We start from the raw sequence: 20,674 nt of genomic DNA, 5'->3' as shown, positions 1-20,674 counted from the left end.
TGTTAATTTTCCTATGCCGACGAGTAACCGAAAATGAACCTAACATGCATTATAAAATAGGAGTGCGTAAATACGTAATGCAAGCATACATTCGTATAATACGATAACTTACAGTAAGGTTAATTTTCCTTTACACATGGGCATAGGAAAATGAACACAACAAAATTTGTTCTGATGGACTGCATAACCATATGTGGCTGGGAGGCGTGACCAGTCTTAAGGAGAATAATCGATAGGAAGAGCTTTGTGGATTACAACCTTTTACCTGTGAACCGACGATATACACTTGAAGCTTTAAATACCATGGCCACCAGACGGACTTATATTAATCACAACCGCGTTCTTCTTCTTCTTCTCCTTCTTAATCTGTTTACCCTTCAGGGTCGGTTTTTCCCTCGGACTCAGCGAGGGATCCCACTTCTACCGCCTCAAGGGCAGTGTCCTGGAGCTTCAGACTCTGGGTCGGGATACAACTGGGGCGGATGACCAATACCTCGCCCAGGCGGCCTCACCTGCTATGCTGAACAGGGGTCTTGTGGGGTGATGAGAAGTTGGGAAGGGGTAGACAAGGAAGAGGGAAGAAAGCGGCCGTGGCCTTAAGGTAGGTACCATCCCGGCATTTGCCTGAAGGAGAAGTGGGAAACTACGGAAAACCACTTCTAAGATGGCTGAGGAGGGAATCAAACCCCCCTCCACTCAGTTGAACTCCGAGGCTGAGTGGACCCCGGTCCAGCCTTCATACCACGTTTCAAATTTCATGGCATAGGCGGAAATCGAACCCGGCCCTACGGGAATGGCAGCTAGTCACACTAACCCCTACATCACAGAGGCGGGCAGAAACTGCGTACAGTACACTTAATTGTCGTATCCATACACATACGTAGAATACGTACGAACTTACGCGCCCACCAGTAAGAGAGGTTCTCGGAAACATTGAAACCGTCACAACGAGTTATCGACGCATTTCTTTGAGAATGAGTGCGTCGCAAACACTCGCGTTAACCGATTTAAGTGTAATATTTATTTATTTATTTATTTATTTATTTATTTTTATTTATTTATTTATTTATTTACTTAGTTAGTTAGTTAGTTAGTTAGTTAGTTAGTTAGTTAGTTAGTTAGTTAGTTAGTTAGTTAGTTAGTTAGTTAGTTAGTTAGTTAGTTAGTTAGTTAGTTAGTTAGTTAGTTTTGCTAGTGGTTTAAAGTCCCCCTAACACATCCAAGGTTTCCAGTGACTCAGGGATAGTAAAGGACTAGCTAGGATTGGGAAGGTAGCAGCCGTAGCCTTAAGGGACAGACCCAGTAACTTATTTGTCTAATTTAAACGAGCATGTTATTCAAGCAGAGCGGATGCGTATCGCCTCCAAGCTGCTCCAAGTCCCACCCAAAGCGTGACGTCATCAGAGCTACAGTATGGCCTCTATATCACGAAGGCAGTGTTTGTGTGCACCACATTTCGTTTCCGTGTACAGGGAGGATTCATTTTTCATAGTGAGCTGAGTCAGTGCAGCATTCAAATTAAGAACGTGTTATTCCTAGAGTGAGCACTGACACGTTTATAAAATACTGAACCGCATTTAAGTCGTGCGGTGTAGTTGCCGGCGTGAGTTACTGTAGCGGCCATTATAATAAATCAGGGAATGTTCGTAATTTCGTCCGCCACACACTTCCTATTTTCGTTCCGGGGACGAAATTTGGAACTGTTATTAACCACCAGAGGCCTGGCGTCTTTTTAAAAGGACACTGTTCAAATATGGGTCATTTATTTATATTTATAATTAAAAAATTAAATAAATAAAAATTTAGCAAAAGTTTGTGTTACCAATTTTCGGAAATTCATTGACCTTGGTGTGGTATGCTTCTCACTTCACTATCACCCACCAAGGCACTGTTGGGGAAGTAAGCACTTTTATGAGATTTGACCAAAAGAAAAATGGTATGGGCCTCAGGAGGTTAAAGTTTAATTTTATTTGTTATTTATGAAGTTTATTATTATTTTAAGATGGGAAAACGCAAGCAGTGCGATGAGGAGGCTATGAAAAAGTTTATTGAGGCAGTGAGGGACAAGACAATGGCTTACAAACGTGTAAGTAAAACTTTTAACATCACAAGACTAGATAGGGCTGAAAGAACAAAAGAAAGAAAGAAAGAAAGAAAGAAAGAAATAGGTAACCAGGAGGAAAGGGTATCAAATGAGGTGGGTTGGGTTGAGGCTCTGGTCATGGGGATTCCATGGCTCCATGGCTAAATAGTTAGCTTGCTGGCCTTTGGTCACAGGATCCGAGGTTCGATTCGCGGCAGGGTCGGAAATTTTAACCATCATTGTTTAATTTCGCTGGCACGGGGCTGGGTGTATGTGTCGTCTTCATCATCATTTCATCCTCACCACGACGCGCAGGTCGCCTATGGGTGTCAAATTAACAGACCTGCACTTGGTGAGCCGAACGTGTCCTCGGACACTGCCGGCACTAAAAGCCATACGCCATTTCATTTCATTCCCATTGTTGGACATGCGGGGAAAGTGTGTGGAGGAAAGGGAACCAGGGTAGAGTGTTATCCAGGAATTAGGTTGAGGCAGATGTTGAGGAAAGTAGAAGAGAAGGAGGAGGGAAGTTAGAAGGTGGAAGTGTTTCACGTTGGTACCAACAACGTAAGGCAAGCAGGTATAAGTACCATCATATTTGAGGATGTGTGAGATTTGGTAAATTCAGCACGGATGAAGTTCAAGGAAGCGGAGATTGTTATCAGTGAAATACTGAGTAGGAGGGATACTGACTGGAAAGTGATTAGGCATTTAAGTGAGACTATGGAGTGGGTAGGTGGGAAATTATGGAACAAGATTTCTGGATCCTAATGGGTGGGTAGGAGATAGAGATCTGCGCTCAGATAGCCTTCACTTAAATTGCAGTGGTACTTATCAGTTAGGCAATTTGTTTAGAAGGTTATAGGGAGGTACATTCAGGGAAACAGGTGGTCTAGGGAGCGGTGATGACGGTACAGAGATCTGGAAGTCAAGTAGGGATGACATAAAAAGGTTAGTGTTGAACTGTAGAAGTACTGTAAAGGAAGGAATAGCCTACAATTAAGTAATTTAATAGATATATACACACCTGATATTGCAATAGGAGTTGAATCATGGCTGACAAATAATATAATGGATGCGGAAATTTTCTCAGGGAAATGGTGTGTACATCGTAAGTTAGGTTAGGAAAGGTAGTAGGGGGAGTATGCTACGAAAATGTTAAAGATGAGAAACATGAAATTCTAGGCGTAAGCCTCATTTCTAAAGATAATAGGCAACTTGATGTCTTTGGAGTGTACAGACCGGGAAAAGGCAGCGCTGAAGCTGATTCAGAATTATTTGATAAGATAATGAGCTATGTAGGAAACGATATGGAAAGTAATGTGAATGTAGCGGCAGATCTCAGTTTACCAAATGCCAATTGGGAAGGTAATGAGAACGACAGGAAGCATGACCAACAAATGGCACATAAGTTAATATGGGTAGGATAGCTGATTCAAAAAGTGATGGAATCAACTAGAGGGAAGAATATTCTGGACGTGGTGCTGGTAAAACAAGATGAGCTCTATAGAGAAACCAAAGTAATAGATGGTATTATTGATCACGATGCTGTTTTCGCCGTAGTTAAAAATATATGTGGTAGAAAGGAAGGTCTTAAAAGTAGGACTATTAGGCAGTACCATATGACTGATCGAACAGGCATGAGGGGGTTTTAAAGAAGTAAGTATGTTCGGTGGTAAACTGTAAATAATAATGTAAACTGATTCTGGGATGGGTTTAGAGCAATTGTTGAGGAATATGAAAATAGGTTTGTACTTTTAAAAGTGGTAAGAAATGGTAAAAACCCACTATGTTCTAAACAGTGATGTAAAAAAAACTAAGGAGATGCAGATAGGAAAGAAATAAAGTTAGAAATGGCTGTGGAAGTAAGGAGAAATTGAAAGAACTTACACGGAAATTGAATGTAGCAAACACGCCAGCTAAGGATAAAGTGATTGCAAGCATAATTGGCAGTCATACAAATTTTAGTGAAAAATGGATAGGTGTATTTAGGTACTTTAAGGCAGAAACAGGTTCCAAGGACATTACAGGAATCATTAATGAACGATGGCAATGTGTATGCGAGGATCTTCAAAAGGCTGAAGTATTCAGTCAGCAGTATTTAAAGTTTGTTGGTTACAGAGATGATGTTCAGTTAGAGGAGGTGGCGAGTTCTAAGGAAGTATTAAAATTTACCTATGATAACAACGATATATACAATAAGATACAAAAGTTGAAAACTATAAAAGTGGTTGGACTTAATATTTTGAGGATATATTAAAGACAATGGTTGGGATATAGTACCATATCTGGAGTACTTATTTGATTATTGTTTGCATGAAGGAGCTATACCAAATGAATGGAGAGTTGCTATAGTCGGCGTCAACTCAAGTCCTAAGCGGCCCCTTTCATGTTATACTGGTAATCGAGTGAAAAACTGAAGAAAATATTCTTCCGCGTATGAACACTTGCCCTCTTTCCCCCCTCTCAATCTCGGTTCTCGTCCTGAACCTGGCGGGTATTGTAAGCGGCGTTTGTAACACATAACATCAAAGGGACCGCTTAGGACTTGAGGTGACTCCGAGTATATAGTAGCCCCTGTGTGTTTAAATGCTATTTGTTCGGGGCGTCTTTTGACCCTAAGCTGAAAATTACAAGCCAGTTAGTTTGACGTGCATTTCATGTAAGCTTTGGGAAAGCATTATTTCTGATTATATAAGACAAGTTTGCGAAATTCATAACTGGTTCGATAGAAGGCAATTCAGGTTTAGGAAAGGTTATTCCACTGAAGCTCAACTTGTAGGATTCCAGCAAGATATAACAGATACCTTGGATTCGGGATGTTAGATGGATTGTATCGCGATTGATCTGTCTAAGGCATTTGATAGGGTGGATCATGGGAGACTACTGCCAAAAAATGAGTGCAATAGGACTAGAAAAAGAGAGTGACTGAATGGGTGTCTATATTTCTAGAAAATATGTACATCTCAGAGAATTAGAGTAGGCGAAGCTTCATCTGACCCTGTAATAATTAGGAGGGGAATTCCTCAAGGCAGTATTATTAGATCTTTATGTTTTCTTATATGAGTAAAGATGTGGATTCAGAAATAAGGCTTTTTGCGGATTATGTTATTCTGTATAGAGTAATAAATAACTTACAAGATTCTGAGCAACTGCAAAACGACCTCGATAATGTTGCGAAATTAACAGTACGCTATGGTATGGTGATAAACGAGGTTAAAAGTCAGGTTGTGAGTTTCAAAAATAGGAAAAGTTATCTCAGTTTTAATTACTGCGTTGATGGGGTGAAAGTTCCTTATAGGAATCATTGTAAGTAGCTAGGTGTTTATCTAAGGAAAGATCTGCTTTGGGGTAATCGCATAAATATGATTGTAAACAAAGGTTTCAGATCTCTGCACATGACTGTGAGGGTGTTTATGGGCTGTAGCAAGGATGTAAATGAGAGGAGATATACGTATCTGGTAAGACTTCAACTAGAGTATGGTTCCAGTATATAGGATCCTCACCAGCATTTCTTGATTCGAGAACTGGAAAAAAAAAAATCCAAAGTAAAGCATCTCGATTTGTTCTGGGTGATTTCGGACAAAAGAGTAGCGTCACAAAAATGTTGCAAATTTTGGGCTGGGAGACGAGGTGCTCGACTAAGCAGTATGTTCGAGCAGTCATTGGGGAGATGGCGCGGAACGACAACATTACACGAATAGCCCGGAACATTTTTATTATATAGTAGACGAATAAGTTTGAGTGGTGTCTTTAAAAGTAGGAAGGATCGTAATCTATACATATATAAAATAACTTGTCCTGACTGACTGACTGACTGACTGACTGACTGACTGACTGACTGACTGACTGACTGACTGACTGACTGACTGACTGACTGACTGACTGACTGACTGACTGACTGACTGATTCATCATCGCCGAGCCAAAACTACTGGACATAAAAAAATGAAACTTTGGGAATACATTCATACTAACATGTAGGTGCTCGGTAAGGGAGGATTTTTTGATATTCCGTCGCTAAAGGGGTGAAAAGGGGGTGAAATTTTAAAATGAGCATATTTATCTATATATATAAAAGCAAGTCGGGCTGGTGAGATGTATATATAAATATTTAAAAATGACGAAAGACGTGAATTAATGAGGCACTTCCAGAAATCTCAGAAATTTGAAACTTGGTACGGGAGAAACTGATGACCCCAGGATCCCTAGAAAAATCGGAAATTCTCAAAATTCCCCGAAGGTGGCACACTGGGGGAGGGGCTCAAATTTTTTAAGCTCAGCATAAGAACACAGTCGTGTAGAATATCCAAAACGATAACCTATAGGTTTCGTGGGCTTAAAAATTTTCGGGAATTTCTTCATTTTTATCCCCCATCCCCCAAATCAAGATGGCGGCACAACCTGCCAGACGAGGTAGACAATTGAAATTTGGTGAAATTATAGCTTTTGGTCCCTAGCCGACGGGAAAATTCCAAGATGTTCAAATTCTTCACTTTTTACCCCCAAAGATATCCAAATATGGAGGCAATTTTAATGACTGTGCAGACATTCCTTTTGAGCTATTTTTTGGATAAACGGTAAGTCGTATCACAAAACGGATGGCACAACGTCTCTTCAATTCGGAGTGATCTACAACTTTGGTCCTGTGACATTTTGTCGTATCTCTCTCCCTTATACGTTAAATTTGGCCGTATTTCTGGATTGTTCGTAAATTGGTGAATTTTACAAGTACATTTCATTGTTTGACACACTTATAAGAATGATAGGATCATCACGTAGGGTGCGCACATTTTTACTATTAAGGGACATATGTGTACCAAATTTCATGATTCTAGCTTATACATAAGTAGGCAAAAAGTAATGTAAAATGTTAAAAATGCACCCAAATTTCACCCTATTCAAAATTTGAACTCAATTTACCCCTTAATATGGGAGATACGAGGATATGGTTTAGAAACAAACATGTAGAGCAATAAATGAGGCGTCTGATGGCGCAAACCGTTTCCTAATATCATAAACCGTTTAGGAGATATGAATCTCGAAGTGGAAGTCTGCACTTTTCAACGTGCTCATGCTTATCCGTCATCTATATATATAAAAGCAAGTCGGGCTGGAGCGATGTATATATAAATATTTAAAAATGAAAAAAGACGTGAATTAATGAGGCACTTCCAGAAATTTCAGAAATTTGAAACTTGGTACTGAACCCAACATTCTACGGTGAGAAATTTTTTTTTATTTTTTTCAAATATTTATTTGGTATTCAGAAACGACTGTATGTTTGAGGGCAGCCATTTTGCGCTCCCAAGAGCCCGATGTTGCGTGGGAAGGTTCCCGCAAGGCGAGCTCGTGGATTGCCGGGACACCTCGGTGGAACTCGAGTGCCCGACAATTTTCTAAATTAATGAATTCTGCACAACGAGGGATTTTGACAAGATAGTAAAGGAAGAAATATATAAGCAAAATTATTCATACACCCTCTGTGGAGGTAGTGACACCAGGGACAATTTAGATGCAGTTAAGCCCAAGTGTGTGTTAGCGTGAGAACAGCGAGCTAGTTACACGTGCCAAGGTCGTGGGCAGAAGAAAAACGCGCGAAACGCACGGGCAGAAACAATTTAATTCTCCTGTTGTGGGTGTAGAAAAATTATAAAATTAACATGGAACATAAGTGCAAGTCTGTCCGGACTTCTGGGACAAATCTTATCAAAATTGGTCTATTAGAAGCAAATTTGGCAGATTTCACCACCGAGACTCATAGAGGGGATAGCGTCCTTCCGGAAATTATAAAAGAAACCCCCCACCGTAGATTTTTCAGTGTCGATCTGGAACTTGAAGCCGCGGGAGCTCGTGCCCGTCGTCATTAGAATTTCGCGCCAGATTGACCGACAATAATCAAATACATGTTCGTGGCTAAAGTCCATATATTTAGTAAGAAGAAAAGTGAATTGGAGAAGCTGTGAACGTTTGCAGACGAACTGGGAAGGTGTAGGCTGGTTGAAAAATACACAGCAGATTTTATTTTTATCATTTCCTGTACTCTTGTAAGTGAAGAAGGTCTGGGGGAAGCGATTCAAAATAGTTCGACTCCCTTATCGGCCGAACACCTGTTCTTGTTGAAACAACGGGGAGAGAAACCACTCTGGGAGACGCATCAGACAGTTATAGCCGACTGCAGAACGAGGGAAGTTCGTGGTGCAAGTTACAAAGAAAGTGCATTATTTATGGTAATTTTTAATCTCGTGTGTGTGTGAAGGTTAGTGTTTGGATGAGTGAGTTTTTAAATATGAAAATGTTATCTGTGAAAATGAGGGGCTAAGTGCGAGGTTGCTGGAGATGATGTAATCAGAATGCTGAGAATGTCACCAATGTGCAGGTCTGTCTATTTTACATTATGTTGTAGTTAGTTAGTTAGTTACTGTCTGTCCTAACCAAATTTTCCAGATGATTGTCGGGTGATATGCGTAATTATCAGGCGAAAGGCGTTGTAAATTTTGGTCAGCGTGTGAAATTTTCAGTATGTAAAGTTCATGTCAGAAACGGTAAAATGCGACGCTTAAAATTTGGTGTTGAGATGAGATATCATTCAAAGTGCGGATTTGTGAACGTTATAAGTGTAAATCTGTCGTGGCGAATATTGTAATTTCAGGTGTCAGTTGCATTCAGAAATGCTGGTCGATAATAATAATAATAATAATAATAATAATAATAATAATAATAATAATGTCTACCGCGGGATAAGGAAATTCTTCTATGTCAAGTTGCATTTAACCAGTTATTTTTACAAGGATCGTAGGCATATTTAGATAATGTCAATAAAATTTTGTTAGAGTCACAGTCATTAACGGGAAGAAAATTTTGAGACATCGTGTATACTTGAATTGCGAAAGGTCGATGTGTGCTCTTGGATTTTTGAGGTTCGAAAGTTGTAATTATAGTAAAGTCAGAGATGTGCTTAATAATGGTTGTCGTTTTCACCAGGGGATCGATGTATGAAAAAGGGTCTCGAAGGAAAAGGGATTGAAAGCGATGGATTTATATGTACGTGGAGATGAGAGAGAAGTGTTACCGCTGAAATAAAGCGATGAGAAAGAGTGTTGAGACATTTTTGTAGAGGAAGTATTTAGGAACAGGCTGTGTGAAACAGGCTGTATTGTTTTCCGCAATCAATCCGAACTTGAGACGATTATGATGTGAAGCATTGTAAATTTATAGAACGATTCCAAGTGAAAACGACTCTAGTAAAATGTAAAGGTCTTGGTAGTAAACATCCAGTGATTTTTGTTAAGATAAGGTACGGCCTCACGGATTGAAGAGCAATTTTGACACACGGTTGGGTTATATTAAATTTGTTCATTGGAGAGGTCATGGATAAGATGGTTGGAATTGATGATAGGCGATCTGCGAATTTCGAATGTGATGGTGATGATTATTATTTTGAAGGCATCCACTAAAAGGGAAACGTGTGTTGGGAATTTTCATTGGCAGCCCTAACACTTCAGTGCACAGGCTGAGATTGTGTTCGAGGTGGAGAATCGTTCGTCACGTCTATTTATTTTTGAGTTCACATATTATGATGAGGTAGACACTTGTTGTATTTTTCGAGAGGTAGGTACTTACTGTGTTTCGACTTGCATTCTTTTGATAATAGAGACGTAGTTCCGTCGTGCGTATTTTTGTCTGACCAGATTCAGTGTTACTGTTGGAGGTTTGTTGGAAATTGCGGTTCGCCTGATATGTTAAGGGAGACGTAGTACGACCCACTTTGACGCCCGACGATAGATTTAGGACGTCACGTGTTTATTCTTGGAGTCACTGATGATGAGACGTCCTAGGTCACGCCCGACGATAGGATTTGGAAGGCATCATGCATATACTGATTAGGTTTAGGGTGTACAGATTTCAAGTGAGCCCGACGATAGGTCTGGGATGGTAGCTGTACACACTCAAGTCTCAGTTTAGATTTTTTTTCTTTTGTTTCTTTTGTGAAGTGGCCTGGGGGAAGGTAGCAGTTACAGTACGATATGATTTATTGTAGAGGGTCTATGCGAAGCTCTCATTGAGATAACGGGACTGTTGTTGATAAATGAGGGCTGTCCAAGTGTGGGACACCGACCCGATCTAGATTAAATATTTTTACTGTGTTTCTTCGTGCGTGTTAAGCTGTATGACTATGAGATGTTAATTTATTTTTACGAACTTCATTGTTTCTCGTTTTAACGTCCGTTTTCGTTTGATAGTGTGCATATTGACACTCAGTGTTTTAGAATGAGACTTGAGTTGCGAATGCGGTTTCGATTCATCAGCCAGTATTTTATTTTATTTTCACCTTGGCGTATTTTCATTCTTATTCATAGTAGGTAAGTAAGTAATCACTTTACCAGTAGTGTGTTGGGACAGACAGTAAATAGAGAGATCTGTACTGGTAGCATTGTTGTCAAGGGAAAGAATTCCTTAAATTTGTAGTAAATTTTAGCGTGGACTGGTAAATTTATTAAGCATAACAAACCCATTTCTAACCTGAAAATCGGTTCAATAATAATATTTTCAAGTGACTTTTCACTTTTTGATTAACTTCAGTGTTTGGCATTTCTTCTAAATGCATGATTAGTAAGTGATTCCTGCATTTCGCAGTTTTGTTCCTTTAGAACGACTTAACGTAAGATCCTCCCGGATCATGTGGTTGTTGGTTCCTTCCGAACAGTTGTTTGGGTGATGCACAGTTAGCATCGGGATTAACGTATCACTTAAGGGTGTCATGAATGACAAATACATGGTGGAATTTTATTTCAATTGTGAATGATGCCATTAACTTGTAGTGAACACCATGCTTTCCCATAATATTTCGCAACCTATCCAAAGCAACTGATAGTCAGTTTGGTTCGATTAAGGGTCCATTCGGCGGATGTTCCGTATCCGTGAAGGGTATTTGACTGGTGGATAACCTTAATTAAGAGAAAATCAGGCGTTCTAATTGTTGAAAGTCAGATTTTCCACGGATCGTGTGGATTAACTCTCAGTTCTCGTTTGGAAATAGGCGCCCGGTTTTCAGGTCTTCCATTTTTCAGTTTTTCAGTTTCGCTGTCCACTAACATATTAGCTTCTCTGAAGCAACTCTTCGACATTGGAAGAAACGAAGTGACGTTATGTAATGTGACTGTGTTTGGAAATTTTCAAAAATCAATAATTAAATTTTTTTGTATTTTTGTGGCAAGAATGCATATTAAATTAACGATGTTATCGTGCTCTTTCAGTTTAATAAAAGTTAGTAAGCACATTTTTGCTCCTCATTTCAAGTAGTTAGGCTTTCTTCTGAACCCCATCGTTTGGTTAATATCGTGACCGAATTTATTCCCGCAACGACCCATGATTTAAGAGTTCTAAATTGTTCTACTATAGCAGCCGTGGCCGACCAACGATGGAATGGTAAGTTCAAGGGTTCAGTACGGGGGAAACTGATGACCCCAAGATATGGCCAGAAAGTTCGTCTTATCGTACAATCCGTTTTTCGATTTGATGTACCGTTTAGCAGGAGTTATTCTGTAAATGATGGTTAACATCCTTATACTTCCGCATGACGACTATATTCTTTCATTGACGTCGATTTGTAGCAATCTAGAAACGTTTGTCTGCCATTGGTATTAAATACATTGCAAATCGATAGTGACTGTCAGAAGGAGGACTTCTGCTATTGTTTTCAGTCCTCCCCACATCGACTTTGACAGGCAATAAGAATGGGGTCGTTCTACATCTCTTGTGCACCATTTTAATGCATAATTCCCTTCTCGATTCGACTAGCAGAACTCTAGGGAGCGTGTCTTCCATTATAAATAAATTGACCCATCTAAAATGTGACTGACGATAGGCATAGTGGCCTGCTATTATAATGGAATCTCACCCACTCGGTGTGACTGGCAGGAAGCTGACTGGCATTAGAAAATGCGTCTGCCATTATAAGGATAAGAACGCAACTCACTTTTGACTGGCAGTAAGGAAGGTCCTTGCAAATATAATAAAAGTTCCTCAACTGTAATCTATCTGGAAGTAGGAAATGGGGTCTGCCATTGTAATGAAACCTCCCCAAATCGATTTTAGCCGCGCACTAGGCAATGGGGTCTGCCGTTAAATTAAAATTACTTTCTTCGTTGTGAATTGCAGTAAACAAGTGGACTTGCCGTTATCATCGCAATTCCGCAAATCACACTTTCATTGGAAACAACGTCTGTGGTTTTCACAATACTGATTCTCGGATAAAGCCAAGACAAACCCAATTTAAAAATCTTATTCACTTAATGTGCACTAATTTACTTCAGTATCCGTATAGAGTACCATGTAGAGTACCGTAGCGAAGCACGGGTACATTTGCTAGTATCTCATAAACTTAAAACTTTAAAGATAAAAAATTGGTATTTGGAATCTCTTTTAAAATTAAAGAAATACGTATTTTTTTGTTTTCGGATAATCGCATTAAGGGGGGTGAAAACAGGGGGAAAATGGGTTGAACACCTTTTATGAGGAGACTTATATCTCGAAAACGGAAGATGTTACAGACATAAAAATTAAAATTTGGAATCTCCTTTGAAAATAAAGAAACACGTATTTCTGTGTTTTTGGATAATCCAATGAATAGAGTGTGAACAGGAGTGACAAACGTAGTGATTTTTTAAAAAGACTATATCTGCAAATTATCTCAGATACGTGACATATTACAGATTTGAAAACTGGTATATGGAATTTTTTTTAAAAGTAAAAAAACATAAATATTCTTTTCGGAAATCCACTCAAGGGGAGCTAAAAAAGAGGGTGAACTATTAAAATTAGCGTATCTACAGTATATCTTCAAACAGTAACCTGTTGCAGACGTGAAAATTGGTATTTGGCATCTCCTTTAAAAATAAGGAAACACGTATTCTTTGGCTTACGGAAAAACCTTTAACGTGGAAGGAGGATGTTGAAAGAATTGAAAAATTAGGTAAATTATTTGTACGAGAATACACACATATATATATATAAAATAAAAAGATATTACAAACGTGAAAACTGGCATTTGGGATCTCGTTTAAAAATAAAGAAGCACGCATTTGGTGGTGGAATCAATTTGGAAAGTGGGGGGGGGGGGAGGATGAAAACGGAGATGAATTCCTTTTACGAGGATACATATATCTCAAAATCTCAAGGTGTTACAGTTGTGATAATTGGTATTTGGAAGCTCTGTTAAAAAAACGGGTACTGTTTGTTTTTAGAAAATTCACTTGAGTGGAGAGTGTGAAAGGAAGTAAAAAAAAAAATTCTTTTTCTGGAGACTTACAGTATATCTCAAAACTGAAGGTTACAGACGTGGAAATTGGTACCTGGAATCTCCTTTAAAAATAAAGAAACGCGCATTTTTTTGGTGGGGGGAAACCAACTTAACGGGCGGGGATGGAGTGAAAACGGAGTTGAATTGTTGCCATTATGATACTTATATCTCAAAAACTGAAGATGTTACAGACATGAAAATTGATATCTGGAATTTGTTTTCAAAGTAAAGAAACATGTAATATTTTGTTCTTTTGGAAAAACACTTAGCGGGGGGGGGGTGAAAGAATTGAAAATTTAGTTAAATATTTTGTATGAGGATACTTATATCGCAAAAACTAAAGAGTTTTAGCGATGTCCATAATATTTCTGAATTTCTACAAGTCCATATCTGCTAAGGGGACGAAATATGCCCCCCCCCCCACCTTACAAGCCAATGTCTAATATATCTAATATATTGATGTTCTTTTTGTTACAGAGGTAGCACTCCTCGGGGGAGAAGGAGTCCGTCTTCCTCTCCCTCCAGGCCACCATCATCCAGGAGGACCATCCCCACCTGTGAGATGCAATCTCCGGAAACACAAACCGAATCGCAAACCGCGGACACCGTTCACGACGCAGCAACTGTTGTCCCTGGAGAAGAAGTTCCGAGAAAAGCAGTACCTGTCCATCGCAGAAAGAGCTGAGTTTTCCTCGTCGCTACACCTCACCGAGACGCAGGTGAAGATCTGGTTCCAGAACAGACGAGCCAAGGCGAAGAGACTGCAGGAGGCCGAGATGGAAAAGCTTCGTCTATCCGCACGGCCTCTTCTGCCACCATCGTTTGCCCTCTTCGGTCCTGGGTCAGGACCACCTCACGGAGGACTAATGCCTCCCTTCTTCGCAGCAGCCATGGCAGCTGCGGCTGCGCGAGGACCTCCTCCTCTAGGACTCTTCGGCCAGGGTGGCCAACCTGAGCTCATGGGAGGAATGCAACACCACTGACACCATGACTGCTGTGGATAAAGTGAAACACACCAAAGACGAACCTTCAGAGTCGAACAGTCGTTTATCGAGAAGATTTTTTAAGGACGAATATTCATACGGATAAGTTTGTGAAGCGAGATTTGATCAAGTTTAATTAATACGAACGCAAACCTAACGATGACATCCAAGTGACAAAACATGAACTAGCTTTCATTGTACTGGACTATTTGCGAGAGGAAGGTTGTTGAATTTAACCAGGGGGCCGCGATATTAAACCCCCTTAACGTTAATCTTCAACCAACACATCAAGGTACATGAATAATATGTCTTCACTTTCACGAGTATCAGAAACCTCACTACTGTATAACTGTTTAATTTTATTCCTGTCTTTACAGTGGTGATTAGTCATTTCATATATTTATTTAAAATTGTACTTCATGAAATAGACAAATTCAAATTGCAAAGTAAGCTCCTAAACAGAACAGTATGTTAATACAATAGGCTTTATTCGTGTATAAAAATTTAAATTTGAAAATAAAAACAAATATCGTACTGTGCTCTGAAAAATATTCTAATTTAGTGCAAAATCACCATTACACCATTTTAATTATTTATTTAAACAGTTGACCGTCCTATATTGGTTTCACTCCCGGCCTCAGCGTTGGACCCCGCCTCAACTGCCTCAAGGCAGTGTTCTGGTGCGTGAGGAATTTGGTCTAATATACAACTGGAGAGTAGGACGAGTACCTCACTCGGGCTGTCTCACATGCTATGCTGAACAAGAGCCTTGTGGAGGTTGGGAAAATTGGAAGGGATGGGCAAGGAAGAGGAAACGAACCGACCGTAGCCGTAAGTTAGGTACCATGTCCGCAATTGTATGGGAAACCAAGGAAAACCACTTCGACGATGGTTGAGGTGGGAATTTATCCCCCTCTACTCAGTTGACCTCCAAAGGCTGAGTGGACTCCGTTCCAGTCCTCGTACCACTTTCCAAATTTGGTCGCAAATCCGGGAATCGAACCCGAGAATCCAGACATGGCAGCTAATCACACTAACCACTATGCCACAGGGACGGACAACATTAAACCTATTAAGCTTGAAATTATAAATATATTATTATTATTGTGATTATAAAAATGCAATTTCACTCTTCCGTGACTTTGCTCCTGCTATCCAAACATATTTTTCTCCTAATGCTGATAGGCTGATATCATACTACGTCACAATTCACAATTCTCTTGTCACTGATAAATAATTGCTGTGTCCTCCTCTAGTGTTCATCTCCATACACATCGCCTGTCCTTCTGCTTGTTTTTACTTTTAACTCTGATCAGAGGAAAAGATAGAAGGTGTCCGAGACGAAGGATAAGGGAATGAGGTCTTCTGCAAAACAAGAGGAAGGAAGACGAGTAGCCTAAAATGAGTTACCATGGCTCTCGAAAATTACGTACAGTCAGATTCGGTAGAGAACAACAGTAGTTCAAGGGAGGTTGGATACGGGAAATTAATATGAGGAGTGTTATACAAGTGGTCGCCAATTCACGCACCCAAATTAAGGGTCCCTTGGGAATAAGGGCTGTCAGTAGCCTCTTACGACAGATAGAGGATATCGTGGATTGGTGTTGGTAGTGGTGATTATTGTTTTAAGAAGAAGTACAGCTACAGCGGTAATATTAAAAATAAGCGTTCTGACAGCTAGCACAGGAGGGAAGACCTACAGCAGTGCCTTTACGTGGTGTTGCCACATTCCTTCCTCCTTCTCACTCACATGTTCGTTCAGACCACTGTATTCTGTTGTGTCGTGTGACAAGATCAAACTGAGAAGTGGAAGTTTGATAACTCGAAGCAATTCTAGGCAAACAGCAAGCACGTCCCTATGGTGACCGCGATGGGTCCGCCCACGTTTTCATGGCATCCCTTCTATCCAGTCAGGCAGGTAGTGAATGGACTTTCCCTTTGCTAGCTGTCAGAACACTTCTTTTAATATAAAGACTATAGGCAACCATCCTCGATTATCACTAATAGCTAGCCATACACGGAAAGGAATTGTGACAGGCAAGGCCTCTTGAGATGCATACCGACAGGCTAGGACTGCTCGTTAGTGATCGAGGCTAGTTTTAGGCGTTATCTGCTACAGGTTACACCTGTTGTCAGCACCTCAACGGAAAGACCTCGCCTCACAGATCAAGTCTCTTGTAAGGAAAGCATCGAGTGGACAAAGGCACTGCTGGAGAAATTTATTATGTCAGAACTGCAATTCCTGTTGTAAATATCAAATCTTGGAAAGATCACCCGGTAGCTTAAATTCTCAGTGTCGCAATCACGTGTTCCTCAGGTGGTATGCTTTCTCGTATTACGGTATCCTCTTTCTTCAGGTTAGAAGTTACAATACGTACAGTATATATATGCTATCAGCAAATCATTATGTATGTGTGTTACAAATCAAACATTTTACGTAATAACGAGGAAAATCCATACATGCTTACCTATTAGCATATCATAATCGCTCTGGCCCATTCACAAATAATTCTTGTAATCGTCCGGTTCATTTTCTCTCAGGTGTTGTATGAGGCGCATGTGACTAAAGCTACCTCGCTCTCTTATCCATTATTTCAACCACTTCGATGGATTTTTCCTTTTGCATGATTTAAAGTACAGCGAAATGCACATTCCAACAAATGTAACAGAAAAAAATTATTTTCCTCTGGACACTGACTACTTCGACGTCCATCGCATAGTTCTAAGTTCGGCAGATCCGATCGGCAAGGATTGCAAACTAGTTTGAAAGGCCAGCAGATGAGGCTTGGCCTGCCAAGAAATCACGGATCATTCAATTAACGGAAGGGTCTGTACTGTTGACAGATTATATTGCACTATACGACAGGCTTGGCGTCACAGTTGATGGCGAGCAGCAGGCCTGGTCTCTGAAGGTCATGCCTGACAGGTGACCCGTTGGATCTGGCCCCAAAGACGAGGCCTGCTAAAAAATCTTTCCATGTATGGCCAGCTAATCAGAGGTGAAGGAGGAAGATGTCCGACACTTCAAGAAATGAAGGTACCGGCGAAAGGAACGGCCACGAAGGTTATGAAAATGAAAGACCCCATAGGCATAGCAAACTTAATACCATTGGAGTCGGAAGAGAACAAGTGTCCGTCAAGGGAGGTCGGACAGGAGAGATGAAAGTGAAGAACCTGTCACGAGGTGTCATATAATCTGCTTGTAAAAGTAACTTTCTCCGTGAGAACTCTTAATATCTCATTTTTGGGAGCTACCTCGTAGTTTGCAAGAGATACCTTGCCGAGGAGATAAACCCGTGCTCGGTCAACCCGGAAGGGTGTGGGTTCGTTTCCCCGTCGGGAAGTCAAAAAAATTAAGAAACAAAATTTCCACTTCTGGAGGTGCACATGGCTCTGGGTTTCACTCAGGCTTCACCAAAAATGAGGTTTCAGGTTAATTCTTGAGGGCAAGGGTTGCAGGGCGTAGAGCTAACGACTCTATCCCACCAAGTGCCGAGGTTACGGCTAGTGAAAGCCTTTACCTTCTACGCCTCCAAGGGCCTTCATAGCCTGTACGGAGATGACTTTGCTTTCTCTTTGTTTTTAATTTGATTCGTCGTTGGACCAAAAAGTGCTCTTATAGGACGATGTGCGACGCGAATTTCATTACTCAGCATCACCCATACCTCAACAGCTTCCATATTTTCACAGCCATGGATGAGACTGGAACTTCGCTTCATTTTGCTATGGGCTGTGACAAAATGTGGACACAGTACTCTAAATTGCAGTGAGGGAGACGTAATTAGCTTAGTGGCCTAGCTCATCGCTTCACAACCGGAAGTCTGAGGTTCGAATCCTAGTCAATCCTAGGTCGAGATTTTCATCTCAAGTATCACGTGGTTTCAGGAAGAGCGTCTAGTCTTAAATCCCCGACCTAAACCAAAAAATTAGTCTGGGTGGCTCCAGCGACCCCAGAAATAACTGGAGTAAGCTGAAGAGAGTATACTCTAAAGCAGGGCCTCTCAGGGTGCATGCACCAGTGCATTGCGCTGTGCACGGTGCAAAAGACGACTTCGCTTGGTTGACCAGAGTGCAGACCCCACTCCTCGATTTGGAGCAATAGCGCTGTCTCTCCCTTTCCCCACGTCTGTCTCGCTCCCTCCGCCTGTCTCCTTGTTCCTCACTTGCTCCGTAGCGCTACAAATCCGAGCCGAGTTGAGCCGAGCTTAGCCGAGTAGCCCAGAGACGAAGCGTTGGTCCGAGCCGAGCACTGTGCACAGGAACTCTGCGCCTCAGTTTGCACGAGGTGAGATTTTGGGCGTTTGAGAGGCACTGCTCGAAAGTATCGTGACTTTGCTCCATTTGAAGTTAAAATGTCCATATTCTGCCTTAAATAGGAGCCCTATTGTCAAAGGAATATATATAGATAATATATATAATAACTACACAAGTTAAAAGTTCCAAAAATGTACCCCTATTAAACAAAGCATTAAATGTGCGTATTTCCTTTACTAATCCAGAAGGTAATGTGGTGCAAAGTGTCCTCATTATGCGAGGATAATTCGTCGCTGTTCGGTCTAAAGGTCATATCTCACAATGCTCTTCCAATCCATTATTTTCCTTAATACTGGTCATGTCTTCCAGCCACATATCGACATGCAGTCCATCAGAACAATTTTCCTTGCGTGCATTTTCGTATGCTAATGTGTAAAGGAAAGTGAACTTTAAGTACATTATACTGTAGGAATGCGTAAATAAGTCATCCAAACATACAGTCCTTGAATGCAGTACGGTAAGATTCATTTTCCTTTACACGTAAGCATAGGAAAATGACCTTTTTGTCCGAACAGTGACGAATTGTTCCAACTGGAATGTTACTGTACTTTTCCAAGGTGAATGAAGCAAAGATAGAACATTACAAGGGAAGCAATGATGCAATTAATTTGAAATAAGGAATATTCCCATCGCAAGGCAGTGGTACTTTTAAAAACCACAGGGGAGAGACACAGCTAAATCTGTAGTTCGACTAATTCCACGGTCGCTGAAATATAACTTTAGCGCGGCTATACAGTGGCCTAGGGAGAAGGTCTCATCGGTTTATTGTGTCCTGTAAACATCTTCCTATGCAGCAGAAACTTGGACGATGAAGACGGCGGACCGCTGCAGGATTGATGCTCTAGAAATGTGGTGCTATAGGAGATTACTGCGAATACCATGGACAGCACACCGTACTAATGAATCGATCCTGCAACAGCTCGGCATCAGAACAAGACTGTCGACCCTTATCAACCAAAAACAACTCGGATATTTTGGTCATATTGCCAGAAGACAGGAGGCAATGGAAATACTTATCATTGAGGAAAAATTCAAAGGCCGAAGACCTAGAGGACGTGCGCCGATACGATGGATGGACCAGATCAAGAGCTTGACCAGGATGAGCTTACAGAAAGCAAGTCACGATGCCCAAAGCAGAGACTCCTGGAGGAAGATCACCAAAAGAATTGTCGCATGATGCCACTACAGCCTTACGAAGGGTTGGACAGAGAGAGAGAGAAAAACATCTTACACCTTGATGGTAAAGGCTGTAAATATAGTGTTGTGGATCCCTTTGGTGGTAGTATCAAGGAAAGTATGTATTTATCCTGTTGGATGCGTTTGGAATATAGGCTTATTTAAGGTGAGTACTTCTGCAATAACTTATTTGTTACTACTTTCAAGTACGGTAGTACCATTTGCAGTGTTATTGCCAATGAATTCACGGACTACTGTGGAATTACACTTTGGAGCACTAGGAAAATATAGCATAAGTAACAGTTTTTCCAATGTACCCATGTATATACGTTATTGAACAATCATTTTCAAAATGTGCCATATTTCACTTTTTCCTTGATAGTAACTATTCAGCTGAGTCTTTTCTCTCTATATATATCGAGTCGTACAGCTGTCCCTATTCACTCAGTTTTATGCAACCCGCAGATTATAACTTAACCTAAAAACATTGACCTTGGCTACTCACAGCAATGTCTCGTCTTGCTACGCTTTCTGTAATTCGTTTATTCGTGTCATCGAAATCAGCATTAACGATGAAATACCGAATGATGTTCCACCTTGCACCCACCCTACTACAACACACAACACAACAATACACACACACACTGCTACCGTGGATACACACACACACACACACACACACTAACATACATCCTTCCTAATACACTGACAGATCCGTGGATACTTACTTACATTTCTTATACAGCCGCTCGCATAAGTATTCGTCCGGCTGCCCTATTCATATATTGAACACCAAGAATACATTACAAAGCTTAAG

At 40.7% G+C, this 20,674-nt stretch overlaps 1 protein-coding gene across 1 annotated transcript in view; it reads left to right on the top strand.

Annotated features, from left to right (window-relative positions):
* LOC136877095 (homeobox protein GHOX-7) overlaps nt 1-14,901 on the top strand; it is a 162,326-nt gene extending 147,425 nt beyond the window's left edge. The window contains exon 2 of the mRNA XM_067150912.2: nt 13,862-14,901. Within this exon, the coding sequence (XP_067007013.2) occupies nt 13,862-14,367 (506 nt within the window). The 3' untranslated portion in view covers nt 14,368-14,901. The remainder of the gene's footprint in view (nt 1-13,861) is intronic.
* The last annotated feature ends 5,773 nt before the right edge of the window (nt 14,902-20,674 follow it).

This window comes from Anabrus simplex, chromosome 7 (genome assembly GCF_040414725.1).
Source record: "Anabrus simplex isolate iqAnaSimp1 chromosome 7, ASM4041472v1, whole genome shotgun sequence".
Lineage (NCBI taxonomy): Eukaryota > Metazoa > Arthropoda > Insecta > Orthoptera > Tettigoniidae > Anabrus > Anabrus simplex.
Note: the sequence above shows the minus strand (reverse complement) of the source record. Positions and strands in the feature narration are given on the sequence as shown.